The sequence below is a fragment of the Nematostella vectensis genome, chromosome 9, assembly GCF_932526225.1.
Source record: "Nematostella vectensis chromosome 9, jaNemVect1.1, whole genome shotgun sequence".
NCBI classification, from domain to species: Eukaryota; Metazoa; Cnidaria; class Anthozoa; order Actiniaria; family Edwardsiidae; genus Nematostella; species Nematostella vectensis.
The window spans coordinates 10,290,784-10,308,307 of NC_064042.1; the positions used below are offsets into that span (position 1 = coordinate 10,290,784).

The following is a 17,524-nucleotide window of genomic DNA, read 5'->3' on the forward strand; positions in this document are numbered from 1 at the left end:
AATTCGAAATAAAGACAACAAGATAAAGATACTCAGGCATCAGTCTAAGGGATAAATGGTCTTGCAGATATGCATCCAATCAAGGTGTTGGCATCTACTCTTAAGCCAAATAATAGCACAGGTTCTTTGACAAATCTCAAATCGAACAAGGAGAGAAAAGCAGAATCACCCCTCTTAATAAAACGCTCAAAATACCACACAAGGGAGAGAGATCAGCAAACACAGCTCAAGACACAAATAGATACCTTTATTCTGATCCTCCAGGTACATTTCCTTGGCCTCAAAACACAATGTCCATTCCTTGAAGGATTGTACAACCACGAAAATATCTTTACGTATTGCAAAGCATTCTGGGAGATCCAGGGGGAAATTCACGAGGGGAGGGCCAGTCAACACTCCTCTCCCCAAAGTCAGATGGTTTTTAGACAGTCTTTTCACCCCGAAGCCAAACAAATCAATTCCAGGTCATACAGACCCAGAATAGCAGTGTAAACAATTTTGGAATCAATTTGGTTTCAGAAAAGACAGCATTTAGGAGAGCTGTGGTGATTCATTAGAAAATTATTTTCTCATCCGGGCAAAGCCAAACAAGAAAAAATCATCATGAATCCACCTTTGCTTGCAAATATCCATAAGCAAAGCACTCAATTATGCCCCAAAAGACTTCATGATGTCCTGAGACACTCTCCTAATATGCTCATAGCTGTATTTTTGATGAAAAATACAAGCAACCATCAACTTGTGCTGGCTTCAGCACAACGACGAGGGATTAAAAGTGGGGACCGCAAAGCACTGTTGGAAAGCTTGGATACCGCTGACTAGGTGCAGCTGTGTTTGACTTTGACGGGCTGTATAAAACTCAGAATAGGGGGGGAGGTATCTGTTTTCAGTCTGTTTTTTTGTAAATTCAGCTCCAAAAAAGCCAGGGGTCAATGGGTTAATATAAAATATAAAAACCACGTCACCGAGTCACAGTACGCATGCTCAAACACCGCTGACCACTGCCATGGTGGCAAAACATGAAAGTTAGAAACTTTTCATGCTTCGTTTTTTTCCCCATGAAAACGCAAGGAATATTCAATAACATAATGATATAGCAGGGGCGCCGTTGAAGATATTCAAGAAAGCTAGTCTGGAGATTTTTATTTCCCTTAACGTGGAAAGACGTTGAAATGGCAGCCATCGTAAGTGTTCGTGCTAAATTCATCATACAACTGTTCTTATATTTTCTCGTTCTTGTAAGGTCTTATTTTACTCTGCCTTTTCTTAATCTACGTGTCCAAGCTAATAACTACTTTATATTTTTAAGTATAAAAAGGATTAAGCTATTGTATATCAGAATTCCGATGGCTTTATTTAACGATTTGTCACATTTCCTATTGTTTTGGTATCTTAGTGAACCGCAAGATTTTAACGATTATATCGAGAGAAATATAAACAACATCTTCTAAACACTTTTGTCAACACAGAAGCTCACTTCTATATGTAAAGCTTATTTATTTGGGTAAAGAAATGTTGGACCGAAACGTTTTTCATGAGCTCATTTCATTTGGGATTATTGTTCACTGGAATCAACCAGTTGAATTCAATCTTTGTACACATGAATGATTTAGATGCTATCAGACAACAATAGAGAGACCCTGTAGATTTCGTAGTTCATGAAGTACAACTGTTCTTGCTCTTTAATTTTCTTAACACAAGTTATGATAAATTTGAAAAATCCACTATAGCATTGTATGAGCTTTTTTCTCAGAACTTATTAAGTAATAAATATTTTTCTCTTAGATACAAAATTGTCTGATTGTAAATAGGTAATAAGTAACTGTTTGTAATTAGCTGTTTGTTACATTAGCATAGCTATTCTAAAAAGATCTTTTATGTTTTCGTTATTTATATTCCTCCCTTTACTGATTTAGAATCCATTTAATATCTACTCACACTTAATTATTAGTGTATCAGTATATTGTATATGGAATTAACAACAACACTAATAATATGTCAGGGGAGGGGACAATTTTTTCCATGTTCACTTTTCTAAAAGTTAAAGTTCTAAAAGTAAAAGTAGCAATCTTACCAGTTTACTACGGTTGACGCGTCATTTTACACGTCTTTGTTTTTACAAATTGCGCTATCCTTTTTACGCATAAAGGACACAAAAATAAATCTAGAAGGAAGAGTGCATGGATTCTTTACAGCAGGAAGCGTTTCAAGCGAAGTCAATTTGTTTGTTTACAATAATTAGATGTATATGTTGCATATCGATGGCGGCCTATTACTTTATACGATGTCTTCCTCGCGTTATCTTAGATCAGCGGCGTAGCCAGGATTTTTAACAGGAGGGGGCCCAAAAGGTCCTTTCAAGACATTTTCTCCTGTATTTTAGATAATGTCTCATACATTTACTGTATTTTTGGCTGCTAGAAGGGGGGGCCCGGGCCCCCTGGCTACGCCCCTGTAGATTGTTCCTATGTTTGTTTAATAAGCTTTTCCCTTGATGTATACCTTTTGATTGGCCACGAACAGCTCAAGATATTTCAAGCGATATTCTGTTCCTTTACAGAAGTGAGTTCAAATTATATTTCCAATAAGAGTCACAGTGTTGCGTATTTTAGCTTGTCTTGTCTACGAAGAAGATTACTCGGTTTCATTAGATTTCTCATATTTGAGTCATCATCCTACAGTGTAACACATAGGCACTCGCTGAATTTGTGAGCTGCACGATTTCTGCGAGTGCGAGTGGCTTTACTCTCGATTGCCTTATTAAAAGTGCAAGAGTCGATTGTCTTGTGTCGCGTTTTTAATGTGGACTCGAACACTCGCAATTGGAGGTTGTGATACTTGATACCTGTACTGTACCTGTCAATTACATATCTTCGATTATTTTTAATGGAAAATGCAAAAAAAAGTTTTAAAAATTATAAAAGCATTTAGTCTATTGAGAGTTACTTTGACAACGTGACTGATAATTTAGAGTGGATGGCCTGTTAAATAGCACAGGTTCTAATGGATTATTTTGTCTCTTGTTGGTTGATTTTTTCGTCGGCCCAACTGAACTGGTGTGACTATCACTTGAACCTAGAGCAATACCACCCCCTTCCCTATCAGAATACAGTAAATACAAAAAGCCCAAATAGTCATGTCCGCGAACCAGAAGAATGAATACAATACACCAAAAACTGGAAATTGTCTTAAATTAGACTTCTTCAGGGCAGACTGAATAAACCATCCCCTATCAGCTTATCTGTAGCTAAAGCCCTGACTAACTGACAAGTATTTGTCAGATTTTAGATAAATGTAGCCTACAGGGCATGTGTTCTGACCTCTGTCACACAATGCATTCAAGCTCATTAAGAAATTGAGTCCTTTTAATATGGGTATTTTTGCTTGTTCTACAGAGCGATAGAAGCCCAGAAATGGAGACCGCAAATGGACATGGCACACTGCCTGTCGATGGAGACATGTCTGACACAAAGCAGCCAATGCAACCCTTACTTGCACAACCAGGGAAAAGCACGCCTGGAAAGGTAAAGGAATGGAAGCAGCATTAAACTGTGACACACACTATGGCCACCAGTGCTTTAAGAAAGTTACGCAATTAGCAGTTTTTTTTTTACCTTGTAGCAAGAGTTTTTATGTGTTGTTGTATATCTGATATACAGTACATACAGAAGCTGGAATGCATACTGTATATCACTGATGTGTGTTCTGATTAACCTTGTTTCAGCTTGATAGCCTTCCTAAGGAGGAACTCATTAAATTTGTCAAAAAGCAAATGGCATTATTGAAACAATCAAGATCAAAGTGTGAAGGTATTGATTCATCAAAATAACATACTGTACAAACTGTACGTGGCATAAAATAAAATACATTGAATTTTAATGTTTGAGTCTCCTAAAAATTGTAAGAGAGATGGAAGTTTTCTTGCTTTTAAATAGAAGGGTATCAACACGGTAATACTGTAGTAACCTAAAATGCTTTACCCAGAATTAAGCTCTCAGCTCAACCAGGAGAAGGAGGAGATCCAAAGGCTTGAAGCAGAGAAGTCTTCCTGGCTTGCACGTGGGGTACATGCTGAGTTTGAGAAAAAGAACAAGGTGAATGATTTAAGAATCCTCCATAATGATCCATAGAACATTGTGGTCAGAGGCCTGGCCCATATTCAAAGGGGTTCTGAAGAACCCCCACTTGACTGTAAGGTCTGCTGTCATGAAGGAAAATTAAGTATCACTGTGAGCTAGGACAAGCTAAATAGGTAAAAGAACCCTCCCCCCTTCCTTAAAATCCTGGCTTCAGGTCTGGCGGTATGGTGCAAGAAAAATTAGGGGTTGAGGGTAGGGAACAGGAAAATGGAAGAGACGCTATTACAATTTTCAGAGACTCCCAGTGCGTCTCCTTATCTTTTCACTCCCCTTTCATTCTTCGAATTCCTATTATTTAACTCCTGCTGCACGACAGATCATGATGAAAGAAGAAGAGCTAAAAATGGCAGCTGAGCTTGGAAAAAAGATGCTGGCTGAAAATGATGATATAAAAATGAAATACGGAGAGCTCAGCAGAGAACACGAAGAAGTAGTTAAAGTAAGATTCTAATAAACTTTTTCAATACAAGGCAAATGAACTACAGTATTCATATCTAGATCGGATGTGACGAAGTGAGAGGAGGGGAAGCTTGTATAAGTAAAAACAGGCAAATGGATTATTCACATCGAGAGTGGTTGTGGTCAAGTGAGAGGAGGGTGGTACTTGTGCAAGTAGAAACACAGGCAAATGAACTACAGTATTCACACCTAGATCAGATGTGATGAAGTGAGAGGAGGGGAAAATGGATTATTCACATCTACTGTAGAGGGTGTGGTCAAGTGAGAGGGGGGGACTTGTACAAGTAGAAACACATGCAAATGAACTATTTGCATCTCATACAGGGGACCTATGTGCACAATGATTTTGATATGGGTGATAATTACAGCAGAATTAATGTATTTTTTTCTCATGTGAAGTCAATATCGGTGAAACCCTGATATGACTACATGGCAAGGAACTGAAAAATTGCATTGTTATAAATCAAGAATATTGTTAAATTTAGATTATTTTCCATACATTTGATGGTTGATTGTGCCATATTATTATACAGTATCAAGTTCATCGAGATTCCACTGTATATGTGAGCATTAAAGGGAAATTTATTGTGTGTATTATTTCATCAGGAACTAGATGAAGAAATCACAAGAGTAACAACAGACAGGAATAACCTACGAACATCCCTGAAAACCTTACAGGCCAAGTACGAACAAGCCATGCAAAAGAACAAGGTATTGCCCACTGCTACTGATAATTAGGCGACCCAGTCATTAGGCAACTGTCCACTAGGCAGCCATCCTAAGTTATTAGGCCTACAGTAATAATCAGATACCCAACTCTCTGGGGGTGGGGGGGGGAGGGCTCTCCAGGAAAGTAGACAGGGGTGATTGTCCTACTACTATTCCTTAGGGAGTTTTTAAGGGTTTTTCTGATTCTGCTATCACTTATGGGTTAAAAGTTCCTTCAACTACACCCAATTTGCTATTTCTTACGGGTCAGAATTCCAGTTGACCACACCTGAAGTGCTACCCTTAGTCTTAAAATTCATTTTGCTGATCATAACCCTGTCTGTTTTTATCAGTGCCCCCCCCCCCCCTGGGCCCAGCTCACTGCCATTCTTATTATAATCTTTATTAACATGTTGGATTCATTTTAGGAGTATGAGATAGCTATTGACAGGCAAGGGTCTGATGATGAAAAAAAGCTGGAGCAAAAACAGGCAGATAATAAGATGCTACTACAAAAAATTCAGGTCAGAAAACTATTTTATATCATGATTCCATGAAATTGTTTACTAAACAGTAAGATGAATCAAAATTAAGATATATGGGCAGTTCTTTGTTACGGACATTACATTCAGAAGACAATTTTTGTGATTTGTCCCCTTGTGATTTAAAAATCAGGGCTTCTGGAATTGCGCGCTTGTGCGGAAGTGCGTAATTTGGCTTTTTCCGCGTAATCCGCGTAATCCCCCGTAATTTGGTTAAAATTTTGAAAGACAAAACATTTAATTGCACAGCTGATATGTTCTTTTAGGGTTTTTACCTCTATTTCTCGTAAAAAAAGAGAGATATTCTTCGTAAGAGTGCGATGTTTCAAACTGAGTTCTTTGCTAAACCGCGAAGGCCTAGGACTAATAATACCTTTTTTAATTGGCTGGTGGCTAGGAGCCAATGAAAACTTGCCTAAGATATTTTCAAATAAAAAAAAAAACTTTTTTAAGTTATTTCGTGCTTTCCTTCGGTACAAAATGTAGTTTGGGCGTAACAGTTGATATTCTGTGTAATTTAGCGCGTAATTCCGTAAAGAATCCTGCAAAATTTTGATTTTTAAAGAAAAATGTATTGCAAAATCCCGCTTAATTTAGCGCGTAATGATTGATTTTCCGCGTAATTTAGCATGTTATTTAGCAAAGAATCCTGCATAATTTTGAGTTTTTTTTCCGCGTAATTCCAGAAGCCCTGAAAAATATATGAGTTTAAGCCAAATCTCTGGTGGTAAAACAAAAGTTAGTTATGAGATAAAGCTTCAGTTAAATTGGTGAGAAATAAGGCCTTCAGTCTAAATTGTTATTTGTGTGAAGATATGGTGTTACGGACGTTACAGTAAAATCCCTTGCTTCTTCAAATTCGCAATTAAATGCAAAATTCCTGTAATGTATTTTATATGGTTACTTTAAAGACATTTTAAAATGAAGCATCTTTACAGCCAATAAAAATATTTATTATCTCTTTTTTGTAGTGAAAGCAAATGCATTGTAACATCTGTAACACTATTTGTGTAACGTTCGTAACGCTAATAGTGTAACATCCTTAACACATTTACAACTACAAAATAAACACATAGCCAAAATATCTTTGCATAAACTGTGCACCCCCTAACTAATTTAGAAGATTGCCAGAGCTCATGAGAAGATTCCTGTTCTGTTGGTTTTAAAGAAAACAAAACTGTGTTTTTTTTTAACATTTTTTATTTTACTTCCGTAACGAAAACAAAAAAAACAAAAAATGTACATTATCACACCCCCACACCTTGACAGAGACTGCTTATCATGAAACAACTCCATATTATTAAAAGGTATTTACAAATATCACCATTTTGTTCTGTCATTTTCATTTTTATTGTTGTGTAAAAACATGCCAATTTGAGCTACATAAAAGTCTTGAATATTTTGACCCAAGGGTACCCCCCTGCGTAATCATCTGGCCCAAATTCTGTGTTTTTGACAAACTCAAGTATTTTAGGTATGATTTATTGCAATTGTTTTTAAACTATGCTGCTTTTTAAAAAGAGCATTTTATTTATACTTCTCATGTGGAATTGCCCATATATTGATTTCCTACTGTACCACCTCTTTCAAGAATTCTTGATCTGCCCCTGGACAGGAATTCCCCATCCCAACTTACAAGTACTACATTAGTAAATTGTCTTGCATATATGGTAATGGATTTGTTTTTTGCCATAATCATATTATACCAAATATTGCAATATTTAAAATTTCCTATCTCTGTCTTATAGAAACTCCAGGCTGAAAGAGAGCAAAATCAGTCGACAATAGAGAAACAGGATCAAGAGAAGAGCAAGTTAACTCAAACCTGCAGGGACTTGAAAGCCAAGCTAGACACCTTACGTGCTGAGCTGAAGAAATTGAAAGAGAAAAGAAAGACTCCTGATGATAAAGCCATGGAAGAACTAAACATGGAAAATCAGGTATAGCCGGGCCGTAGCATGGGATGGGGCACTGGGGGCATGTGCCTCCCCCCCCCCCCCAATTTAAAAATAATATATAAGGAACTGACAAGTAGGGGCCTGGATCTGTCCTCCCTTCCCAATGTTTTATTATGTTTCTGTATCCCCCCCCCCCCCCCCCCCCCAAATGATTTAGGGCCTGCTATGGCTGTGTAAAGTCAGACCTGCAAAATCAGGTTAATTCAAGCCTGTAGCCAGATGGCTTGTAGGTTTAGAGGAGCCACTCCAAATCAGGTTAAGTTAGACCTGTCGTCAAGGTTTTTGCAAGTTTGGGTGAACCAACCAACTTGGTTAGAATGCTGAAGGGAAATTACGTTAACGAGATAAAAAGATGCCGCCTTTTAAAGCAAAATGATGCTTGTTTGTAGGGCTGGACAATTCATGTGTTTAAAAGGCTTTGTTATCATTTTTACAAATGAAACCAGACTTATTTTGCATCCACTGCTGTAGACAACTGAAGACTAAGGTCCAATCATTCCATGTTTAGAAACTGCGAGAAAATCTGGAACAGTTTTCTGTGGAGCGGGAGGATATGATTAAGGTTCTCAAGTCCTTCAAGGAGCAACTCAAAGTCAAGGAGCAGAACAACCAGGTAGGCTTGAAGGCAGGCCCAGGGTGTAAAAAAAAACCCAGCTAGTCTTTTTCCTCTTTTTTTTTTTTACTGAGCCTTTTGGCTTGAACATCCAGGTCCACGTTAACATTGATGAACATAGCATCCTATTTATGTTCCCGATCCTGCATTTTATAAGCCTGTGTTGGGGGATGTAAAATAGCTGTTTGGTTTGGTTTGGCCCATGGTGCTGTACATACAGTACCATCTTCAGTGTTTACAAGTATTAACACTTGATGGATGAACACTAAACAAAGAAGTACTGAAAAAAAAGAAGTCAGCCACATTGATAAAAAAATTTCTAAACATCTACTGGAAACTTGTCTTCCATACTGTAGCTCCCACAACATCTGTTACTTTAATTATTTGATCTTTTGTAAGCTAATTACTGTGTCTTCTAAATACAGGAATTGCAGTCTCAGCTTGCTGTACTTCAGAAAGTAAAAAATGAAGTCTCCAGTAAACCCAGTACTTCCCAGAAACCTAGAAAGCCAGTGACAGCAGCTAGGAACTCAAATCAGTCTACAGACACCTTGATCCAGGAAAATGAAGAACTTAGAGGAAGCATTGAGGTGAGGGATTGCTTTGTAAATTGCCTAATAAGAAAGATGGTAATGAACACAAGATTGTTTTTTTATTCGCATTCTAAAAGAAAAAAGTGTGTGTTAAAGCCGCATTGTCACCAGTTTACTTCCGGAGGTCCGACGGAGACCTCAACCTTTAAAAGACAAAAGAATCTATTTGAATCCGAGATATTTAACAGGCCATCCGCTCTAAATTATCAATCACATCATCAAAGAAACTTCCAATAGACACACTGCTTTCAATATTTTGAAATATTTTTCGCGTTTTCCGTTAAAGATCATCGGATATTGTTAGGTAATCGACCGGAAGTAAACTGGTGACAATGCGGCTTTAAAATCTATAAATCCTTTGTTGTTTTTTGTTTGCCTTTGAAGAAAGTGGTGAACACTAAAGCGCCACCTTCTTCAAATATATGAGGGTGTATCTGAAATAACAGCACAAATGTGCACAAATTCTAGAGGAATTTCTCCCTTATGATTATTATAAACTTTTTTTTTTTTAAATTTTAGAGCTTGTCCAGTGAGATTGAGATAAAAAGTGCGGAAAATGAACATTTGCGTAATGCCCTGGACACCTTGCACATGGAGTTTGAAGGCAGAGACTTGACCAACAAGGTATAGTTTGTCCAGATCCAACACCAGTTGTCCCTTACGGGTCTAGGTACCCTGTGTATGCAATAATCAGGCCCTTATTCCATATAAATACCTGGATTCCTGGTGCTCGAATGGTGTTGAAAAGGCAAACAATTGGCCAATATGTCTAGATCCTACACTAGGTCACTAGGTACCCCTTAAAATAGATAAAATAAATCTGTCTTATTCAAAAAGAGCGCAGATGCAGTACGTGGTTGAGTTGTATGCATAGAGGGCGCCTCAAGCAGCCGCCATACAACTTATATCTGACCAATGGAAATTAAAACTAAGGATTAAAATTGTTGATTTTTATAGTCTTGGCCCTTATGTCCCTAAAGTATTTGGTCGGTACATGGCTTTGTACATTCGCTTCTAAGTCTCTTGTTCTCTTTTAATTTAAGGGTTTTAATTTTAGGGTTTTGTTTCCTACCTTTCTATACGAGATGGAAGTACAATGTCCGATATCACGAAGTGTTGTACGGAGTTGTGTACTAATCACATTTAATCAGCCCAATCCATCTTAATGCCCCTTGTTTTCTACATTGTCATCTTGCACAAGTTTAACAACTTTTATACAAAGCGTATCCGGTAGAATTCACATCGTCTCATGGTTGCTCTATTGTAAATGACTTTGTTAGATTTCCTATCTTTTTAAGTCTTTAGAGAGAGAATACGAAATGTGGCTCGTGCCTAATTTGCCATTATTTGCCATTTATTCTCGAAGCATGTTTTATTTGCACTTCAATAAATCTCTTTTGTAAACCCATCAAGGATAATCCGATATATATTTTTTAATACAGCCACAACCCAGCAGACAATGTAAGAATAATATTTGATAGCACATTCCTTTCCAATTCTCATGGATTTGAAGTTTTTCCTAGAAATGTTCATGACTCTTGATGTTTTATGTGCACGTTTTCTATAAATTTAATTTCCTATAAATATTCATCCACATGTATTTGCAATTGTTCCTAGGAATGTTTACGATTTTGCAGTATTTGTACGCTTTCTATAAATTTAATTTACTAGAAATATTCATCCACATGTATTTTCAATTTTTCCTAGAAATGTTAAGGATTTTGGAGTATTTGTGCGCTTTCTATAAATTACAGTACATTTCCTAAAAATATTCATTCGCATGTATCTGCAATTGTTCAACTTTGCCTTTTTCCTATAAAGCACATTTTCTTTCTTGGTGAATTTGCATGTATTCACAATAATAATTCCTAGAAATATTCGTGAATTCCCATATATGTATTCGCAGTTCCTAGAGATGCATGCATTGCACGTTTCCTTTAAAGTAATTTCCCTATGGTAACATTATCACTCTGCACATTTCCTGGACATTCATATACAAAGCACTTTTCCTGGAACGTTTCCTGGAACACCTTGGTTGAAGGTGTGTGTTTTGCCTCCAGGATACAGAGCTTGAGCTTGAAGCTGTCTTGAAGGAACGCGACGAAAATAAGTTTTATGTGAAGGTAAAAGCACGCGAATAAATGCGGCTAAGACGTCCCCTTTCGATCTCAAAAAAAAGGTTTTTCGTGGTTTATCTAAAAGGTGCTGGGTGTAATTGTACTAATTTTTCTAACAACATCTTCTTCTGCGCGTAATAATTTTATAGTTTTATAACCCATTGATTCGAACTTAACCATCTCAAATGTTATTTTAATGCTGTTATGTCGGTCTGTCCGTCTGTAAAGTTAATTGCCCTGTTTTCGGTATCTTTGTTTTGCTTTCTTTAAAAAGCCGTAACGCGATATTTGATAATTTTTTTTCTTTTTAGGAGCTTTGCGACGAGTTAGATAAAGTGAAGGCGGAGAAAGAGAAGGCTGTCAAAGCAATCAAGACGCTGAAAATCACACACGAGGTAACAAATATGCACAGAGACACATATGAAAAAAACTCCCAATTACTTATTGTTACCATATTTAAATAACAGGTGCGCAGGAGAATATGCTGTAAATACAAGTTTTCAGACGGGAAAATATTGGCGGGAAAAATTTTATGCGCGCGTGGCCTTCCTTGGAAACAGAGCATTAGCAGAGCAGTAGAACCGCCTAATAACGAATCTCCTTTGAGCGGCAACCTCTATATAAAGACTTTTAAAAATTCCCAATATCATAGTCTTCAGTCAAACTCCAAAGATAAAACCTTCATAAAGTGGGCACATCAATATGCTTTGCTGCTTTGCTCTGCCAGTCTCTGGGTGGTAATCTTTGGTTACCAATCGGAAAGTTACTCGGTCACTCGGTACCATTTGGAAATGTCTGGATAATATTCTTGAAAGATTTGCTCATATCATGGTTATATACGGACTCTCTTATATCATGGTTATTCATGGTTCGCCTATGTCATTGGTATATTCGGTGGTTTCTCGGTACTGTACAGAAAATTTCAGGGTATTATTCGACACTGTTCACGGCCACTCGGTACAATACGAAAAATTATAGCGTGTATTATTCGAAACAGACTCTGGTATTTGAGGATCTATCGGTTCATTCTGGAATCTCCAGCTAAAACTCTTGACAGACTCGGTACTTATCAATGGTCAATTGGTACCATTTGGGAATGTCTGGGTAATATTCGTGGTAGACTCGGTACTTATTAACGGTCATTGGTACCATTAGGGAATGTTCGGGTAATATTCGTGATAGACTCGGTACTTATCAATTATCAATTAGTACCATTTGGGGAAGGTCCGGGAAATATTCGTCGTAGACTTTGCTCTATATTTAGGATTAAGAATAACGCTATACCCTTGGTGTTAGAGGTTAGAGCCACTTATTTTCCACTCTTATTTTCTGAATTGTGTCTTCGCACATTCTTTTACACTCCTTCCCTTCTTCCATTCCAGTATTCTATTCTTTCCATGTCATTTTTTCCACGTAAATTTTGCCCTGCTTACAACTTAATGTTGATGTTTTAGGAGACTAAGAAACAACTTAGCTCTCTTACAAACCTTCGCAATCAGCTCCAATCCTCACTAAGAACTACGAGTCTTGAGAAAAAACGCCTTCTTCTTGATAATAAGGTACCGTAGATGGATTTCGCGAGTTACCCAAGCGTCATTGCGGATATCTTTTACACGTGTGTCAACCAAACGCATACGTCATCCTTTTTGTAACATTGCTTTGGTGATATATATATTTTTTAAACTAATATTTCCACCGCTTTTCGTTACTTTTATAAAGCAGTCATTTGACATTCGCTTTTCTGCACTGACAATGTTTTCTGGAGTAAGTTTATATTTTTTATTTCATTGATTTGGTGCTATATTTTGTTAACGATTAGTCGCTCGCGTTTTCGTTGATTTATTAAGATCTTCCACTTCTTCATCTCACGCTAATTTCATCATCCGCTTGGGACGATGGGGATGGCATATTGCTCCCAGGGATCCAGTTGATAGCACGGAGGTATAGCCTCTCTGAATGGACTACCCTGGGATAATATGATTAATTTAATTTTAAATAAAGGTGTCTATGTCTACGTCGATGTCTATGTCTGTGTTGTGTTTTCTGGTACAGCATGAAGTAGGGGGTATGACACGAAGAAATCGAAAGGGGGGCTTGCAACCCCCACAATCCCCCCCCCTACATCCGAGACACTGCTGTTTTTTGAAGTCATTTTATTGTTATGTGTTGATGTTATTCATCTACTGAGTACCACTAAACATTTTTATTGTAGAAGCTGAAGTTGAAGCTTAAAGAGATCAGTACTTCACAGGAGGATCTGACCAGAGTGTCGGCAAAGGTAAACGTAGTGTTCTCGTAACCACTCTCCATGCATTGCACATATTGTGTCAGCGCCCGGAGTTGAGACATGTATCGAGCTCGACGTTGACTTGTATCATACCTAATCTCATACAGAATCTCTCTTTTATCAGCTAAATTTATGATTTAAGGGACTATTTTTGTCATAAATATGTTCATCTATTTATGTATTATGTACACAGGATGTGAAAAAGAGGTTGGCGGTCATGAAGGTGGAAAAAGACGAGGTCGAGGGATCTCTGAGAGAAGCCAGGAAGGAGATTCAGGCGGCAGAAGAGAAGAATAAGGTAAACTTCATGGTTCATTTGGGAAAGATATTTTACAATGTATGATTATTGTTCTTGCTGATAATGGTGATGATGATGATATGGCGGTGATTGTGGTGTTGATGGTGATAGAGATGTTAATAATGATGATGATGATATGATGGTGATGGTTGTGGTGATGATAATGACGACTACGACGACGATGATTATGATGATGTTGATGATGATGATGATGATGATGGCGATGCTGCTGATGTTGATGATGATGATGGCGATGCTGCTGCTATGACGAAAGCGACGATTGTGACTATCGTGTCATCTCAACGTGTTGTCTTTACAAGAATAATACTGTTTCTTTTTGTGATAGTCATGATAGGGAAAATGAGGATTGTGGAGTTATGACTGATGATGATGATGATGATATTGTTGATGATGAAAGCAAAGATGGTGATGATGTAAAACGATGATGGTGACAATGACGACGACGATAATTATGATTATGACGATGTTGATGATGACAACAATGATGATGGTGCGATGACGATAATGTTTATGATAACGATGATGTTAATGATGATGTTAACCTTGTTTGTAGGAATTGATGTCCGAATTCCAAAAGGTGTACTCAGATAACGAATCCCTTCAGAAGAGAGTGAGTGAGTTGGAGGAGCACCAGAAAGTCATAGAAGAGACGAATGAGGTGAGAGCCCATTTAAATGGTCGTTTTTAATGGCATTTGCTGGTTGTTCTACAGATACAGGCCCGTATCCAAGGGGGGTGCAGGGGGTGCGAACGGCCGGCCGAATGTCCACTGTTGGTTCTCAATAGACGAGCTGTAGAAAAAACTATAAAGCATAAGCTAGATCACTTTAATTTGTAACCAGAGTGGGGGGTGGTCAGATTTTTATCAGAGAACTCCCTCCCCCCCCCCCCCCCCCCCCCGCAAAAAAGTTTTCGGGTTTCGCACCCCCCGAAGAAAAATCCTGGGTACGGGCCTGAGATAACTTCTGTTTTCCTCCTTGAAGTGGGGTTATCTACATAATGGATCCTTTGTTCGAATTAGACTCTGAAAAAGCAACACGAGACGGTTCTGTTTGAGAAGGACGAACTTACGCTTACCATCAAGACGTTACAGGAGGAATTCAACACGATGCTACAGGAATACGAGGTGAGAAAGGCACAACTATGTAGATCACCTACTCAGCCTAGGAAATGGCATTCTGACTGGGTTCCCTGTGGTTAGATGTGTGGAATATGAGCTAGTCCCAGACCCCATGCTTTCTAACAGTTCGCATCCGGTGAAAACGGCATCCGGTGAGGACGGTATCCGGAGAGATTGCTACGGATTAGGCCGCCCTAACCCTTTCTGTCCTATTTTGATACTTATTTAAGTGCCCTGGTATAATTTGCTGTTAATAGAAATTAAAGGCTAAGATGGAAAACTTGCCAACCGAGATGGATGGTCAATCTTCCAATGGAATACCCAAGCAACATCAGGTATATTTAATGAGCTACTGTCAGCAGTCCTTTTTTATGCAGCAAAATACTAAATTTATATCGTTTTCAGTACATACGTTTTTCAATATTGAATAAAAATAATGGCTGATAAGGGCAATTTAATGACGAACTCCAGCGAACCAATCGCCATACCAGGATAAAGTTCTTAATTCTACCATGTCCTTTTACTTTTGTTTAACTCTTAGAGCTTTCATCTCGGGGCATTTGCAGGCATGATCTATACATTACTCCACATGCTCCTAATTCGTAATTTTATTACAGGACGAAGCAGAGAAAGAGAAAGCGGCTAACCTCATCCGGGACCTTAGGGAGGAACTCAAGCTCAGTGTCGTGAGAGAACAGGTGATGTCAAGTGCTTGGGTAATTCGATAAAATGATTGGCTGTTACTGGTATGATTGACAATGTATAAGCTCGATGTCCTAAACGAACAGGTGATATCACGTGATGGGGGTAATACGGTAAAATGATTTAATGCTAGTGGTATGATTGACAACGTATGAGCTCAATATCCATAAACCTTTATGTCTCATGATGGCATGATGGGGTGATTCGATAAAGTTTTTGGCTGCTACTGGTTTTATTGACAGTATATGAGTCCAGTGTCCTGAGAGAACAGTTTATGTCTGGTGATGGGTTAAATGATTGGCTGCTAGTGGGATGATTGACAACGTATGCTTTATTCTCTCTGTAGGAACTGAAAGCGGAACTGGAAGTAAAGAACAAGACTGAGGCCGAGTCTGATAAGATAAAGGTAACTAGGCCTGAAAATTAGTCTGATTCATTTGAGTAGTTCAAGTGTGGGTCTTTTGGTCATTGCCAGAAGGTGGGGTGGGAAAGGAAATCACCCCCGAGGGATTTTATTTTCTGGAATTGAACCACTCAGCATTTGATTCCCCGTCGACGCACGAGTCACGCATGCATTGCTTGAATCATTCAGGAAAAACAAAAGCATTTGCAGCATATGAAGGCGGAGAAGGACAAGGTTCAGGCGGCGTACAACGCTCTCAAGAAACAGTGGGAGGAGCATAAGTTGACGTGTAATAAGAGCAACCAGGTATACATGATGCGTCCGGCTCCCTCGAGAGTTGACTTATATTCAAAGCCCTGTGCAAATATTCTGGCATAGCCGTTGTATTTTTGTATTATTGTTTATATTATAAAGAATAACGAAAGAGTAGCTGGTCGACAATACTTTTAACTAACGCGTACCCTTTGAAATTAAGATTATCTATCTACTGGCCTAAACTAGTACTTTTATTTTGTCGCCGTAATGATGGTCGATGGTCGTGATGTGTAGCTTTTTGCTCCCTATTTCGCTAAAGTTTTCCTACTTTTAGGAATTAGTCAACAAAGTAAAGTCTCTTAACGATGACAAGCAAAAACACATGAAGCAGATCAAACTGTTAACCGAGCAAAAAAGAGCTCTAAAGGAATCCAGCGAGGAGGCGAAAAGGCGAGTTGCTTCCTTAACAGAGGAGAGGAACGGCCTAGAAAAGACTAACAACGAACAAGAGGCAGCGATTCGAGACGTGAATGAGAGGATAGCGGGGATTGAAGAAGAGAAGCGAACCTTACAGAGGCAGGTGGCGACTCAAGCGAATGAAAGAAGCGCTCTTCACAGTGATTTGTCCGCAGTTAACGAGACCGCGCAGAATATTGAGCGAGAACGCGAGGTATGAGATCATTCTACTGTTGACGCCGTGGTGTGGTTACAGAGCCTCTGACGTGAGTTACTTGGGTTTACAAGATTTTGTCGAATCCCGGCATTGAAAAAGTCAGTAGATAGAGACGTAGGAGGCTCTGGACCAGGTAGGGGCTTTAGGAACCTTTGTGGTTTAATTTTTTGTCAAGTAAGGCGGAAGGGTGGGTTGGGGAAAGGGGCCTAGTTGGACCCTACGTCAGGTCTAAGAACCGTCTTTATAGATCCCCACGCAGACTGTTTGGTATTGCTTATTACCTTATTTATTTTTACCACTTTCCGTGCGCAGTGTTTGGGTAATTTGGGTCTTTTGACCAATTAAAGAGCCTTAGTTATCCGCACCGTTGTTATTGTTTTTAACTAATTTTGAAAGACAGATTATGTGAAGAAATATTAAAAATAACCATCATAATTTGTACTTCATTTAACAAATTCAATTGAAAATGTCGAAATGGCTTTTCCCAATTAGCTGACGGAAATGGATGCTTTCTCACACTTGGTACTTTGCAAGGATGACAAAATGGTTACTGACATAGACTCATTTACATTCATTAGGATTGCTGTTTCTAAGGCTCCCTTGACATTTTATTTTTCCAGGATTTTAGAGGAAAGA

General features: G+C 38.5%; 1 protein-coding gene across 4 annotated transcripts in view; it reads left to right on the forward strand.

The window, feature by feature from the left end:
* Window positions 1–982: 982 nt before the first annotated feature.
* Window positions 983–17,524, forward strand: part of LOC116618443 (GRIP and coiled-coil domain-containing protein 2) — a 41,661-nt gene continuing 25,119 nt past the window's right edge. For 2 of the 4 annotated variants that reach the window (XM_048732289.1, XM_048732290.1), the window contains exons 1-22: window positions 983–1,184; window positions 3,396–3,524; window positions 3,725–3,809; window positions 3,985–4,094; window positions 4,456–4,578; window positions 5,205–5,309; window positions 5,735–5,830; window positions 7,597–7,788; window positions 8,315–8,419; window positions 8,845–9,009; window positions 9,532–9,636; window positions 11,073–11,135; window positions 11,441–11,524; window positions 13,342–13,407; window positions 13,610–13,714; window positions 14,289–14,393; window positions 14,757–14,861; window positions 15,113–15,190; window positions 15,473–15,553; window positions 15,904–15,963; window positions 16,150–16,266; window positions 16,550–16,885. In XM_048732289.1, the coding sequence (XP_048588246.1) occupies window positions 1,173–1,184; window positions 3,396–3,524; window positions 3,725–3,809; window positions 3,985–4,094; window positions 4,456–4,578; window positions 5,205–5,309; window positions 5,735–5,830; window positions 7,597–7,788; window positions 8,315–8,419; window positions 8,845–9,009; window positions 9,532–9,636; window positions 11,073–11,135; window positions 11,441–11,524; window positions 13,342–13,407; window positions 13,610–13,714; window positions 14,289–14,393; window positions 14,757–14,861; window positions 15,113–15,190; window positions 15,473–15,553; window positions 15,904–15,963; window positions 16,150–16,266; window positions 16,550–16,885 (2,427 nt within the window). In that variant the 5' untranslated portion in view covers window positions 983–1,172. Of the gene's footprint in view, window positions 1,185–3,395; window positions 3,525–3,724; window positions 3,810–3,984; window positions 4,095–4,455; window positions 4,579–5,204; window positions 5,310–5,734; window positions 5,831–7,596; window positions 7,789–8,314; window positions 8,420–8,844; window positions 9,010–9,531; window positions 9,637–11,072; window positions 11,136–11,440; window positions 11,525–13,341; window positions 13,408–13,609; window positions 13,715–14,288; window positions 14,394–14,756; window positions 14,862–15,112; window positions 15,191–15,472; window positions 15,554–15,903; window positions 15,964–16,149; window positions 16,267–16,549; window positions 16,886–17,524 lie in introns of those variants that run through there. The other 2 variants (XM_048732291.1, XM_048732292.1) reach the window with 2 other exon arrangements.